We start from the raw sequence: 15,201 nt of genomic DNA, 5'->3' as shown, positions 1-15,201 counted from the left end.
CTTTAGGAACTGCTTACCATTCAGACTGCTGAGATTTCCTGCGACTCTAATAAAACTCAGTGTTCTGCCCTGTGTAAAGATGTTTGTGTCCCTCCTCTGGGTACTCTACAGACTGTGTGACCTTGAGACTCTTTGCACTTGCTCCTTATTATTGCGCCACTTCAAGTTTCTGATGCACGGATTTCAACTCCCATCACCTCCACTGAGCATCTGGGACCACATCGTGTGCTTTAGCCAGATGGATGGAGTTCCAGTGCCGGGACAGATGAAGAAGCAGAGAAAGGATGGGGCAGTGATGGAGGAAACGTGGGGTAGACTGGATTAAAGTACACAAACTACTGGATATATACTCAAACACCATGGCATTTTGGTAAATACTAGAGAACAGGGTTTCCAAGTGAGCAACACCACACAATGATAGCCTTCCTGCTTTGGCTAATACATGGAATGGCTTACCGTAGATTTCATTCTACTGAATTTCCTTCAGTTGTGCTGAATATTGTGAGAAAGAATGGTCTGCATATCATTCCTGTAACAAAACAGGGAGTCGGGGCTTACAAATAACTCTGCAGTAATGTCAAATAACATGTTTGCAATTATTTTTACATAAGATTGAGAACTTTATTTAACCTTTAGTTAACTACTCTGTCACCTGACTCAGGGGTAAAATCATTTCTAGATTGATCAAGTGGCATTTATGTATAATTTGATCAAAGGGCACCGAAGAACATCGGGACCCATGAGAAATAAGTCCAGGATTCAAAATTGCTACTCGCACCCATCTTTTGTTCCCGTTACTCAGTCCAGCTCCTAAGAAAGGCAGGCCAGAATTCTGAAAATAGCTCCAAGAAGTCCCCAATACTTTAAACTTTCTCAAAGTTAAACTCATTAGAGTTCCCATAGAAGGTTCAGAAACTGGTTCCATCTGTTTGGACTGTCTTATCAGAAAACTGAAGCCAGGCAGTTTATGATCAATAGGAATTTATTTCTAAAAGTTCTTGAAGCTGTGAGGTCCAAGAGCTACTAGGAGACTTGGTGTCTGTCTCCCCCACGGTGCCTCTCTGCCTTGCGTGGTAGAAGGAGTGAGGGGCTCCTTGAGGTCCCCTTCACCACCACGCTAACACTAAAAAGTGTTTAAGAAGAATTTATGTGCTGAGACTCGTGGATGGCAGAGCGTGGGCAGACTGGTTTGATTTTACGGACTGGTTTTGCTTCCTAGAGTCACGTTTGAAGCTCCCCTTTAGGCGTGTTCTCTACAGGAAACTTTACACATGTTCTCACAGTCTCGCCAGTACCTGTCTGTGCTGATAGCAGGTTAGCAGTCTGAGGCTTGATCTACCATAGCACCCCCACCATCATAGCTGAAAGCATCCTTCTTGTTGCCTATCTGTGCAGGCGAAGGTGAAATGCAGCTGCTGCATAAACCACACTTGGCATGCATGAGTGCACATGAAGTAGGTGACGTTTGAGAGAAGGAAGTAGCGTGTAGTTCTTAGAAGGAAACTTGTTGGCAGGGCAAAAGTTAACTGCGGCCCTGGAGGTAGGAATCAGACCGGAAGCGGCTGTGGCATGTTCAAGGAGGAAGCTCATCATCGCACTCAGACACATTTAGGGACTCACGCTCAGTGTAAGCTGACTGTGGATTTTAACACACCAAGGGGGTGCTTTTCCACTTTCTGTGTTAGGTGCTGCTTTGAAATAAGTGAGATAACAGAATCATTTAAGCCTTGTAGTTGTTAAGAAATTATCTGCTATAATGCTCATACTTAATCTTAATATTTTTTTCTAGGAAAAGGACTTTTCTTTAAAAAAATGCAAAAAGCAGACCTTGTAAAGCTAAGAACTGGGTGTGAAGGAACATGTTTGTATTCTGTCTTTACATAGGCATAGGCTTATCTAAATTGACTGCAAGGCAATTTCACTATTGAAATTGGCTTGGGAATGGTCTCAAATTAATACAATCAATTTGTCTACTTCTTCCCATAAGCACATGGGTTCATTTGTCAGCAAAATAATATGACTTTCTAGGAGATTTATCTTCTTATAAAGTCATTTATAAACTTTCTAACTGTATTAGTTACTTCTGTATTAGTTTGATCGAATACTAGGACTAAGAACAGCGTGAGGATGACAGAGTTTATTTCGGTGTGTGGTTCCGTAGGGATAGAGTCCGTCATGATGAGGAAAACATGGTCTGGAAGCAGGAGCAGGAACTGGGTGATCACATTTTTGTCTGCACATAGGAAGGGCAAGATAGAGAACATGAAGTAGGTCGAAGTGATAATTCCTCATAGACCGATTTCCTCTAACAAGGCTCCACCTCTTAAAGGTTCCATGACCTCCCCAAACAGTGCCACAAACTAGTGACCAAGTGTTTATGGGCCTTTGGGGGCACCTTTCCTTCCAACCACGACACAAGGCAATCCAAAATTTTCAGGATTTGTATATATTGATGTATTATTAATTCTATAACAACAATTTGAGAAATTGAATATTTTCATAAGATGAAGGTTATGAAACCAGAAAAAAAATCCTGTTGGTTATTCTCCTGCTTCTAATTTCCCTCTTTCTGTCTGACTGGCTGTTGGGCATAGCTTTTTTGGTCCAATGGCCATTTTCCTTTTGACTTGTCAAGTTCTGGTATTATATATTATTATAACTACATTCAAGAGGCAATGTAAAAGTCTGCTTCTCATCATGGTGGACAATGAGGGCTGATGAGAAGCGAAAGACAATGGCACTGGGTTTTGATCCTACTGCATAAACTGGCTTTGTGGGAACCTAGCCTGTTTGGATGCTCACCTTCCTAGACCTGGATGGAGGGGGGAGGACCCTGGACTTCCCACAGGGCAGGGAACCCTGACTGCTCTTTGGACTGGAGAGGGAGGGGGAAAGGAATGGGGGGAAGAGAGAGGAGTGGGGGGAGGAGGAGGGAAATGGGAGGCAGGGAGGAGGCGGAAATTTTTTCAATTAAAAAAAAAGGAAAAAATGTCTGCTTCTGTGGGAACAGCAGTGTAACTAAAGGCAGTATCTATTGCACAGAGGGCACAGTGGATAAAGAGAAAGAATGTGTCCCCATACTGTGTGGTCAGTGTGCAATCAGGGAGGAGTCAGAGAACGTAGATACCAGGGCTGTCTGCATTATCTCCTTTACAGATGTGAGGAGTGAGCAGGTTCATTGGAAATCAGAGCAGACTTCTAGCAAAAGATGATGTTTAATCTCAGGTTTAAACAACTGTTTAATAAACCTAATGATGTTAAATATGAATTAGCACAGTCATTGTTCTGAATAGCTAAGGGAGTGCCCCCAGTGTAGGGTATCACCCTGAAACTGAGGTTGGACAGCTGCAGTATTGGAACAGAACATGCCCAAAGCAACACTATTGTAAAATTCTATCCACTATGGAGGTCCCATAGGTGGAGTGGCATTTCATCTGTGTTTTAATAAATAAAGCTTGTCTGAAGATCAGAGACCAGGCAGTGGTAACATCCACCTTTAATCCCTGTAGCCACACTAGTTGCCATGGAAACCTGGCGATGCACGCCTTTAATCCCAGCCCTAGAGAGAATTATAAAACGGGAGGAGACAGTTCTCAGTCTCATTCTGAGATTCCTGGAGGCAGGACTGCCATTTTAGACTGAGGTTGCGGTAAGAGCCAGTGACTGAGTGCTTTGCTTTCCTGGTCTTCAGGTTGAACCCCAATATCTATCTCTGAGTTTTTGTTGATCATGCTTTACATAGGAGCGTCTTCTTTGTCTGTGCAGGAGCCCTGTCCTGGTCTTCCAGTGTAACCACCGCCACGTGATCTGCTTGGACTGCTTCCACTTGTACTGTGTCACCAGACTCAACGACCGGCAGTTTGTCCATGATGCTCAGTTTGGCTACTCCCTGCCGTGTGTGGGTAAGACGAGCTCTTTATTCGTTCTTATCACTTAATACTAATAAATAACAGGAGAGCTGTTGAGATAAACTGTTTGAGTTATGCCTGATCCTGGCCCAAGAGTTGAAAGCTTAAACATGGTCAATGCCAAGAAAGAAACTTTAGCAGGTAAATCCCAGGAGACACAGAACTCCAGGGAACTGTGCTACACTAGACCATGTGCGCCGTGTTTAAAAGCACTGAAAATAAACTTGGAAACTATTCACCCAAGCTATTAAATATGCCTATGGGTTTGGATAATGAATTCTGGATTTGTTACTCTGTGCATAGAACGGTTTTGTCCAGATGTTTCTGTAGAAGAGTCTTTCACCAGTGGTTTTGTTACTCTGTGCATAGAACAGTTTTGTCCAGATGTTTCCGTAGAAGAGTCTTTCACCAGTGGATTTGTTACTCTGTATATAGAGTGGTTTTGTCCAGATGTTTCCGTAGAAGAGTCTTTCACCAGTGGATTTGTTACTCTGTGCATATAACGGTTTTGTCCAGATGTTTCCGTAGAAGAGTCTTTCACCAGTGGATTTGTTACTCTGTGCATATAACGGTTTTGTCCAGATGTTTCCGTAGAAGAGTCTTTCACCAGTGGATTTGTTACTCTGTATATAGAGTGGTTTTGTCCAGATGTTTCCATAGAAGAGTCTTTCACCAGTGGATTTGGTGTTGATCGTCTCCTGTGCTTGTTGTCTATACATTCATTTCCGTGTCTGCCCAGTCCTTTGTTTTCTTCTGTTTTTTAAACTGGGTTACTTGACGTTTTGTTGTTTAACTGTGAGTTTCTTGAGTAGGAAGGGCCCTTGCTTAAGCCTGGTGACTTGAGTTTCATCCCAGAGCCTGTAATGTTAGGAGAGAACCAACTCCAAGTTGCCTTTGACCTGTATGCACTCAGTCATGATACACATGCACGTACAGTCATAATAAACAGAATTTTAAGATAGCTCGATACTGGATTTTACAATTTGTTGTTATCGTTTATCCTCTTCTATAATATATCTGCTTACCAACAATTTTGGCCAAGTGGAATTTCTTGATGCCTTCTGTTATTTTCGTGTCAAATGTTACTCGTTGCCGTATCTGAGATAATGGTAATTTACTTCTATGATTTTCTTGAATGGTTGACCTCTTATATTAAGTTACCAATGCATTTTGAGTTACTTTTTGTGTATTTAGCATGGTTGGTGTCCCTGGATTGCCGCATATATGGTATAATAGCTATAAAGAGATTGAATTGCCCCACTGATTAGAATATTGTCACTAAACACTTAGACACCGTGGCACTTGACTCAATGATTAAGTTTGCGTTTTGATTTATTTTCTTCTTGGCTTTAGTGTGAATCTTAGCAGACATGTCTATGCCTCCGAATGACACAGATCCAAACAGAGAGTCTAATGCAGTGTTGACTCTGCAAGTCATGCTGTTCCTTCTTTAACGTATTTTATCTGTTGTCAGTCATGACGACATATAGGTGTATCAATATATAGATTAAAATGAACTGAAACATATCCTGTTTTTATATTTTTTAACAAAAGCATCAAAACCCAGAAAATCATTTGCGAATCATCACTCTCCTTCCTTTCCATGTGTGTGGGGATGGTGCAGGCAGTGCGCATGTGGAAGCCAGAGGGCAGCTTAAGGGGCGTTTTCTCTCTCTCAACCACGTGGGCTGCAGGGATTTCAGGCACCTTTACCTGCAGAGTCATCTCACTGACCCCAGGAGCCTTAACAAAATAATTTTGTACTGGGAAATCATTTTCCTCACTAAGTCTCCGACTGTGAAAATATTTCTTAAGTACCACTTTTAAGACCGTTTCATCTCAAGCTAAGTTTAGAGAGTAGTGCATTCCCTCATGTTTCTGAAATGCCAGCCTGGAATTGTGGGAAAGTTCAGACATGCAGAAACAAAGAACAGAATTGTAGTGGGGCTCAACGGACCTTCTGCTCACGCAGTACACAGGGTGGCACCTTCTCCCTGGGGCCCTCGCACAGTACCTGGAACCAGCCATTTCTGCAGAAACTCTGGGCCCCACCAGTAGAGGCTGTGTTTGGAGGTCAGAGTCTGGGCTCTCCAGGGACACATTCGCCCTTGGGTTTCTCCCTATCTTAGCCTAGCTAAAGAAAAGCTAGAAAACATAATTTTTAAGATACAAATTGCAATGTTAGTTCATAAGAGACTGTTCTGGCTCAGATACAGGCTTGCAGAATTTTACTAAAATTCACCAATATTGAAAAGATAGTTCATTTTTCTCTCGGCCATAATAATAATGATCCCTCTTATTGAGTGACAGCTGGGTCACTATGCAAGTGCACTCTCTTCAGAACCTTGCCTTTTCCTCAATACTGGGCATCATTAGACCATAGCGATCCCACCTATATAAGACAGACTCCCTCCACCCTTCCTATTAGACCACCACTGAGTTCCAGTGTGTGCACAGTCTATGGTTCCCCATATTGTTGAGCACATAGTTTTCTTTCTTTCTTTATTACAAACCCTTCTGTGACTAGTTGACTCATGCTGGCAGACATTTCCCTGCTGCTATTGGAGTGTCCATGAAATAGGTTCCTTGTAAGAGGGGTTGCCGTGTCGAGTGGTCGAAGGCAGAATATGTGTTTATTTCACTGTTTCCCATGTCTCCTTTTAGAAGCTACAGACAGGCTCTCTGCCACCTCCCCACTGAGAGGGAGGATAAATTTTTCTAATCACATATTTGAGAAATGAGAATTTCTCATTGTTTTGCTTTTTTTTCTAATTTCTGTCTTTCTGTGTGTCTAAGATCTGCATTTGTTTTTCTCTGCCGTTTGTAAATCAAGAGGTGGGTTAAATGAATGCATTCCGCGAGGCGTGTTCTACACAGCACATCTCTGACAGCCCCGTATAATTACAGCAGTGGTTAGATCTCTGCTATTGTTTTATATAAAGGATGCATGTAAATTAGCCTCAATCTTGCTAATTCTTTGTCACCGACAGCTAGGAGCTGCACGGAGGACCGCCACGTCTGGCCAAGCTCCCATGCTGAGCTGTGTTATTTAGGCTCTGCTGTACTCTAATGCCTGTTTGAAAGCCGCCTAATTCCATCTTTAACTAAGTATGGCAATGAGGTTGAGGTCCTAGGAGCTGTAAACCCTGGAGTTCATCTTCTTGTTTTCACAGTGAGCGAGGCGGGACATTAATGAGCTCTAAGTTCCCTCCTATCGCCTGTGAGTGCTGCTTCTCCCGTGTCAGTTATTTAAACATGATAGTCAAAAACTCGCTTTATATTTGAAAAACGTCTCCCTAGTCTCGAGACCTTACTTTCCCCAGCATGTCTTCCCTATCACATTTCCAAGAAACAATAAGCCCCGTATTGGGTCTATCTTACTATTGAGAAAGAATGAGGCAAATAACCATCAGCAGCGATGTTCCTGTCACTCAGCTGTGGGTGAACTCTCCCCTCTGCACAGTCCATTCAAACACCGCTGTGTTTTCATGCACGTGACCATGTCTCCCCAAAACTACCCACTTCATGGCAGTATCTGTTCTTGTGTATTATGTTCGCTTTTCCAGCAGTGGACTTGATGCTGTTTGTACGTGCTTTCCACATGATGTGAGCAAGACTCCAATGCTGCTAGGTGTTTCCTCATTATGTGGAAACCAGCTGCTCAAGCGGACATTCTTTACATATATTGCTTGCTTGGTTTAAAATCATAGAGCCTGGTGCGTTGGTTCCTCATTCTCCACTTCATCAGAGGAAGACTACACACTCCATCTGGGATCCTTTGTAAAGGGCGGTGCTCCCTGAATCCTTGGCATTGCTGTTTTCTCTTTCTGTTTATTGACTCTGCTTTAGAGACAAGTCATTGGTAAATGAACTCTTCAAACTGGCTCAATGGTTTATGCCTAGTGTAAGTATGCATGTTAAAATGTAAAGTGTTTTCTGATGCCCAGGAATAAAATTCGGTCACCCTGCTAGGGTGTATACTAGTTACGTTTTCTGTTGCTGTGTCAACATACCTGATCATAGCAACCTAAAGAAAGGTTAATCTTTGGCTCACAGTTTGAGGGGACGGTCCATCCTGGTGAAAAGGTATGGAGGCAGAATCCTGAGACAACTTGACACTTTGTGCCTGCAGTCAGGAAGCAGAGTGAAGAGATGCCAATACTGAACTTTCTTTCTCCTTTGTATCGAGTCCAGGTCCCCAACCCATGGAAGGGGTCTTCATAGTTCAGTCAGTCCTTTCTGGAAATGTCATCACGGACACACCTAGTGATTCCTGGCTTCCGTGGCGACTGTAGACAATCAAGATTAATCACCACAATTCGTGTGGTTTTTGTTACATGGAGGTTAGTGTGGCTGAGACTTCACCCTTTGTAGGTCTCGTGACAAAGTCCATCTGTGCTGCGCCTGCTCTGTGGCCTGGACTCTTGCTGGGGCCAGTTTGCAAACCCTGGTGGCCATTTCAGTCACCTCTGGCTCTTTATAGCTTCCTATGCCCCAGGCCACACTTGAGCACAAGTTGTAGGTCACAGGAGTGTGGCCAGGCCAAGTCAGCCGTGAGTGCGAAGGCCTCTGCCTAGGTCTTTGATATGCTAACCAGCACAGGCCTTTCCATAAATGTTACTGGAGTTAAAAATGAGATTGTCAGACACAGGCAAACAGCCTGTTGCCAGAACCTGCGACAAACTTTATATAAAAATAGGGGCTCTCGGGGAAACCACTTAGTGCGTCTGAAGTATCCGCTGTCTTTCTGCCGTACCTGTGGTTATTAACATTGCATGCTGGGAACTTTGAAATGTCAGTGGACCCCTCTCAGCGTACTCTCAAGGCCAAGCACTCACTAAGTTGGTGGCGCTCCAGAATCTGGGCTGATTTATTGTAGAGCAGGTGAGCTGAGGACTGCGAATGAGACACAGATCCTTCCTGCTCCTGAACAACACCGGTGTCTCCGTGACCTGGGGTCCCCTAGGAACGGTTACCATCTTCCCAATGCCATGCCCTGGATATTGCCTTGATTAACAAGTGTTTGGGGTTGGGGTTGCTATTTTGTTACAATTTGACTTTTGCTTTTCTGGTCCTGAGTCACTTTGCATATAATTTATGTGTTCAGACTTCTCATCACAATGACAAATTACCCGGCAGAAGCAGCTTAACCGAGGAAGGATTTATTTCTCCCTAAGTTTCAGAAGTGTCAGTCCTGTAAGAAATGAGCGCTACAACCCATTTTCTGTCTGAGGTGCGCTCGGAGCTCATCAGGCCGGCACAGATAAGCAGGGGGTTCTGGACCCTTGGCCTCTAGCTGGCCACCAGAACCTGCCAGTCTCAGCTCTGAGAAGTGGAAAACTACAGCAATCCCCAGTGTGGCTGAAACCACCCTCGGAGGAGGGGTCAGTCTCAAGCCCCAGAATATTCCTTAGGCAAGGTTTTGTGTCCTGAATTAACAGAATGAGGGTTTACCATGGACTTCTGCTGGAGTGAACCATGGAAGGATTAGAACTCCCGGAAGTGGCAGCCTCTGGGGAAAAGAGGGCAGGCATGTCTTACAGTTAGGGACTTTGAAAACCTCTGTCTCATACCAAAACACCACCACAGCCATTTGACCTTCTCTCTGTGTTGTGATCCTTTTCTGTGGAATAGTGTATTTAAAACTCTGGTTTTCATTCATCTCAAATTTGCATAACAGACCAGGGGCCTCCTTCACAGTTCATCGGGACAGGAGGCAAGCTGGTGGCCAGAGAGCAGAGGGGGAGCATGGCCGTGCTGGAGAGCTTTCTCCTGCTTTCCTGCTTATTCCCTCGGGTGCCAGCCCCATTGCATGACGGTGCCCACTTTTAAAGCACATTTTCCTCCTTCGTTCATCCTCTCTGGAACCTTTACACCAGTGTGTTTCTCAGTCCCATCAAGGTGACATGCAGGTTGTTCTGTGTACTTTCCCTGGGGAGATTCCAACAAACATCCATGCACAAGAGACAGAGCACAGATGACAGACCAACGTAAGGGGTTCAGCAAGTGCTGACTTGGTGATCCAGTCAGGTTTGTTGGGTTATGTACTGAGTGTGCGTGAGGGACTGGTTACCAAAACATGGGTCACCACAGTCAGCTGTGTTCCTCCCTGTCACAGATGACAACCTCAAGGAAGCCTTGTGATAGAGCCCCTTTTTCAGTAAACCTACTTCCTGAACACCAAAATTTCCCATCAGCCCTTGCACCTAGTGGAGAGTTGGAGGAGCAGGGACTGGCATCCTCTGGCCTTCTGCTTCACCTGCTCTTCTGCTGCTACTGTAGACCAGGCTATCACTGTATAAGTCCACTCACTCGGTTGCCAAGGCTACCACTGGGCCAAGGACTTTATTCCAAAATGGCGATGGGATAGCCATGTCACCCATGGAGGGAAAAGCCATATTGCAAAGAAGACCAACCATCTCATCCAGTCTCCACGGCCTTCCAGGGTCCTCCGTGTGTCTGCTCACAGAGTTGCAGATGGTTGAGATGTGGCTGTACTCCTGATGTCCATAGAGATGAAGAAGACTGGGATTCAGGCAGCCAGTAAGGATGCTAAATACATGTAATACAAAGAATTGTCTTCTGGTTTTTAAGTGTTGGTCTCTTGCATGTATACAAGGAATTAAATCAATATGATTCCTAAATCCATGCAGGAAAATTAGGGAAATTCACCAACCACCAAACCATTACTTTTTTTTCTTATCGTTAACCAAAGTCAATATTCTTTTCTTCCTTGAAATTAAACCCTCAAAACAATTAAATCACTCGAAGGATAAATCAATTTTGATAGTTTTCTTTTTATTTAAAAGCCTGGAGCAGACCACCTTCTATGAATAAAGCCATCCCGAAAACTCAGGGGTTTGGCATGGCCAACGTTCCCTTCCACTGTGTCACAGTGGGTTGCTTTGGGGCCTCCACTCTATAGTATTACTCAGAGACCCCATGGTGACTTCTGCTGTCTCGTGGTTCATCTCAGTAGCCTCCAAAAACCTAAGTCATGGGAAGTTGGCATAGGACTGCTACCCATGAGCCACACAGATGAGGCCGAGGCCAGGCCATGGGCTATACCACTTCTTCCCATGTTTCTTACAGCACAGTCCAGGTCCATGGATGCTCATAGGTGCAGTGTGCACTCAGGCCTGGGGCGGGGGGTGGCTTGAGGGACAGAGTCCATTGTGTGCTCAGGAGGAAGCATGAATAGTGTTGCAAACAGAGCAGCCTCAGCACAGCGCACTCTGGTGAAAAGCACACTGTGTCACGTGGTTTTCTGCATTCCTCTCCTGCCGACAACAAAAGCAACACTCCATCAAGTCACTTCATTATCAGGAGTGACTGGTACGCAGACAAGGACCAGAAAAAAGGATGTCAGGTAAACCAATGTTGTCCCAGAGCTCATTCAGCTAGATCAAGAAGGGCCTCTCTGTCTGGTCATCCATCTGGCCCCACAATTGCTGCCTTTATAGAAATTCTACTATGGAAGTTCCAGCCGGACTTTTATGCTCATTTGAGGTGCATACCTGTCTTTAGTGCGTTACAAAGGAGCGATGTCTCTGTGCCTCTATGAAACTGGCTGATTCTCGACTTGCTTGATTACCTGTGTTCCAAACTTCTTTTTTTTCTTATTATGTTTCCTGCTCTTTCGTGCCTCAGGTGGTGAAAAATAAGCATTCTTTTTTTGTTTGTTTGTTTCTTTTGCTTTTGAGACATGATCTCTGTACATAGCCCTGGTTGTCCTGAAACTCACTATGTAGTCCAGGCTGACCTCAAACTCATAGAGATCCACTTGCCTCTGCCTCTGGAGTGCTGGATAAAAGGTGTGTGCACCACTGCACCTGGCCAAAACTAAGCACTCCTAAACAGATTATTCTGCTTGGTTGTGCAAGGGTAACCATCACTTTCTGGTTACGAATCCATTCTTTTTCCAAAGAGATCAGGACAGACGCCTGTGAGAGCTCGTGATGGGTGTGGGAATTATTCTTGGGTGCTCTCCTTCTGTTTATCATTGTGTGGCCAGACTCCTTTGCACTGCCCTGGGATCTAGCACAGCTCTGAATCTCTACATTGGGCATTATCGGTGTGGAGAGAACTCTTCTGAAGCCAGAAGGATTACAGCAGCAATCCATGGATATTAACTGAACTTCAAGCCAATCATCTTAAGTGATATTATATAGTCTGAAAGGTACGGCAAGGCAATGCTGTGCACATATGTCAAACACTCATTCCTGTGTAGTTAAAAACATGGGTGTGATAGGAAGCTCTGGTAACCACCCCCAAACCAAGAGTAGGGACATTGTAGCTCAATGGTCTCCATGTGACCTCTCCCTGGTCGTATCTGCTTTCTGTTGGGAACCATCATGCCCTTTCTTAGAGCGTCACCACCTATGTGTGCATTCCTAAATAAAAATAAAAGGCATTCACCAACTTTAAGCTTTCGGCTCGATCCTAGGTAGGTTTTTACCGAACTGCCTTGCCCAGGAGACTGTCATGTCGAGTACTAATCCTGGTCACTGAGTTGTGTCGTGCACACTACCCCAACATTCAGAGATTTCACTCCTGGTTGTATCTTATACATTTTGTTATTTCACCGGGCACTGCTTTTGTGTGAGTTTCTCTTCATATCTCAGCTGTCACCTAAAATTTGAGCACACAAACAGAAGTATAAAAGCAAGCTGTTAGTAGTGACCGCAGAGCATCGTGTTGGCGGGTCCCATGGCCGTTAGTGTCTGGTGCTGATGAGGTTTCCGAAGCCTAGCTCACAGCCTGCATCATGAGCCCTTCTCACCTGTCGGCATTTTCTGTACTGCTGTCAACTGCTTTGCCCTCAGTCCTGAGGGCACTCCCCCACCCTCTGCACCCAGGCCACTCATCCTATAGTTTAGATCAGAGTGTTAGTGGCAGTGAAGCTCCTGAGCTGTGGCCGACATAGTAGTGTAGCCAGCAAGGTGCTTAGAGGCGGGCAACGGCATGCACCTGGTGCATGGCACAGTCTACAGCCTCTCGTGTCTCAGGAAATGTGGTGACAGATTTCTGCCTCCTGTCACAGTTTATTCGGAAAGAAAACAGGGCTATTTATGCCCCATGGGTCATGAAAACTTAAGTGTGGTGAGGCACGATTTGTTTTTGATTTTAAATACACACGTACTGACTCAGACCCCCTTGTTCACCTATAATCTCTCTGTGAATTGTTGGGTTCAAGGAAGGGAGAGGAGAAGAGAGATTTCTGAACCATCCTTCAGGAATGATTTCCCAAATACCACTGCAAGAAGTGCTGCAGGGGTCCAAGGCAAACTTTCTTCATTCCTGCCAGACAAAGAAAAACATCTATTCTCAAAGGTTTCCAAAGAAAAGGGTCCTGGACCATAAGGAATCAGGGTTAGAGTCAATAGCTGATCTGGTAGGGGAAGCGGGACACAGGTGGTTTAGGCTATGTAGCGGAAGTCACTGTTTCTCTGGATAAGAGGTGAGGCTTGGTTAATGTATAACTGGGAGTCAGGCTGCCTCCTGCCAGAAGCAGCAAGTACCAGTCTTTCTCCTTCTGTTCGCAGTCCTCTTTGTTTAGGGCTTGGCATACCTGGACTCTCTGATGTAGGTTATGTTCCTCGGCCACCACCATCATCCTGGATGATGATAACATATATTCAGGGCCTCCTGGCTCTGTATTCAGTGCTGAATGTCATTTTGTGTGTATATTCACACACACCTCCCCAGACACATTTAGTAACTGTGATAAACTTTCTTCCCTCTCACTGTGTGATGTCTTGTGTTAATGAGACTTCAAGCATAGAAACTGGTGTGAGCTGGTGACCTCCAACTGTCTTCCAAATAATTAATAATGTGCTTAGAGGGGTTGATTTACATATTCATTAGAGTTTAGACCATTTGGTTTCTAAGCAAGAGAGTGAAAAAGTTTATTGTTTTGAATGTGCGTCCATTTAACAAGAAGAGGCGTGGTTTAGTAGTCTAATGTCAATATGATGACAGTATATGACGCTGAGCCAGGCAATGACACTACTTGAGAGCTGTGTGTTATCCAGGTTATCTTGTATGTTCTATTCTACTAAGCTTCGAGAAGTTCATGTCTTATATTTCCTGATTTTTATTTCTAATGTTCCTGCCTTCTTTCCTCTCTTCTTCCTCTTTGCTGCCAGTATCAGCTCCTTCCAGGAAGGGCTTGACCACTGAGCTGCATGCCCAGCCCCAGTATCATCTCCTTCCAAATACTTACACAGCGTTTGTAATAGGTCACTATATTAACCTGTTTGGGCTGTCATAAAAAGTACTTCACACTCTGTAACAGGACGGCCTGCTTGTTGGGGTTTCTGCTCTCCCACCAGGTCCCACAGCTGTTTAGCCCCAAGAAAATCACACACACAACGTTATAAACTGATTGGTCCATTAGCTCAGGCTTCGTATTAACTCTTATAACTTATATTAGCCCATTATTCTAGTATATGTTAACCACATTGCTCAGTACCTTTTTCAGCGGGGTAGGTCACATCCTGCTTCTTCGGTGTCTGGACCGGACTTTGGAGGAAACTTTCTTCTTCCCAGAATACTTCTGTTCTCATTACCCTGCCTCTACTTCTTGTCTGGTTGTCCCGCCTATACTTCCTGCCTGGCTACTAGCCAATCAGCGTTTGTTTAAAATGTAATTGACAGAATACAGAATTATCCCCCACCAACACTCAGTGACTTAAACAATAGAAATATATTTTTCCACAGCTATGGAGGGTACACATTCAAGACTCAGGTCTCATTAGATCAGTTTCTCCAAGCTGGTGACTTTCCGGTGGCCAGTTTTCTCCCTGTGTCTTCCATGGCACCTTCCTGTGTGGGCTGTTTCTGTAAGGACAGACACAAACAGCCATAAATTGTCTACGTTCTTCTTTAAATGTCCCATCTCAGCTTCCAGCCACATTCTGAGGCTCCAGACCTAGGACTTTTAATGCAGATTTGGTTGCACTTCTCAGTCATCATCTAGATTCCAAACTAGCTTCCAGATATTATGATCCCCAGACTCAGAGAGAATTGATTGAACATGAAGCCTATTTATAACTGCTGTTCAACGTGGTTGAAATAGCATTTGGGTACCCTCACTGCCCCTCCTCCATACCTCAGCTGCTTTCTAGCACATCGATATCCCATACCTGGGCATAGTGGTGCCTGTTTACCAAGCGTCTGCTTTGAAAATGTAGACCCACCCGGTTGCATTTCAGGAAGGATCCTTTTATCCTACCCCATCTGATCTAAGGGGAGCATTCGGTATGCTCTGAGGTGGCAGTGGCTGGGTGTC

The 15,201-nt window shown here is 44.5% G+C and overlaps 1 protein-coding gene across 3 annotated transcripts in view; it reads left to right on the top strand.

Annotated features, from left to right (window-relative positions):
- The window catches only part of Prkn (parkin RBR E3 ubiquitin protein ligase), a 1,218,641-nt gene that overhangs the window by 805,120 nt on the left and 398,320 nt on the right, over positions 1-15,201 (top strand). For 2 of the 3 annotated variants that reach the window (XM_075950830.1, XM_075950826.1), the window contains exon 7: positions 3,766-3,902. In XM_075950830.1, the coding sequence (XP_075806945.1) occupies positions 3,766-3,902 (137 nt within the window). Of the gene's footprint in view, positions 1-3,742; positions 3,903-15,201 lie in introns of all 3 variants that reach the window. The other variant, XR_012908104.1, reaches the window with a different exon arrangement.

The sequence above is a fragment of the Microtus pennsylvanicus genome, chromosome 1, assembly GCF_037038515.1.
Source record: "Microtus pennsylvanicus isolate mMicPen1 chromosome 1, mMicPen1.hap1, whole genome shotgun sequence".
Taxonomy (NCBI): Eukaryota; Metazoa; Chordata; class Mammalia; order Rodentia; family Cricetidae; genus Microtus; species Microtus pennsylvanicus.
This window is presented reverse-complemented; position numbering and strand designations above follow the sequence as displayed.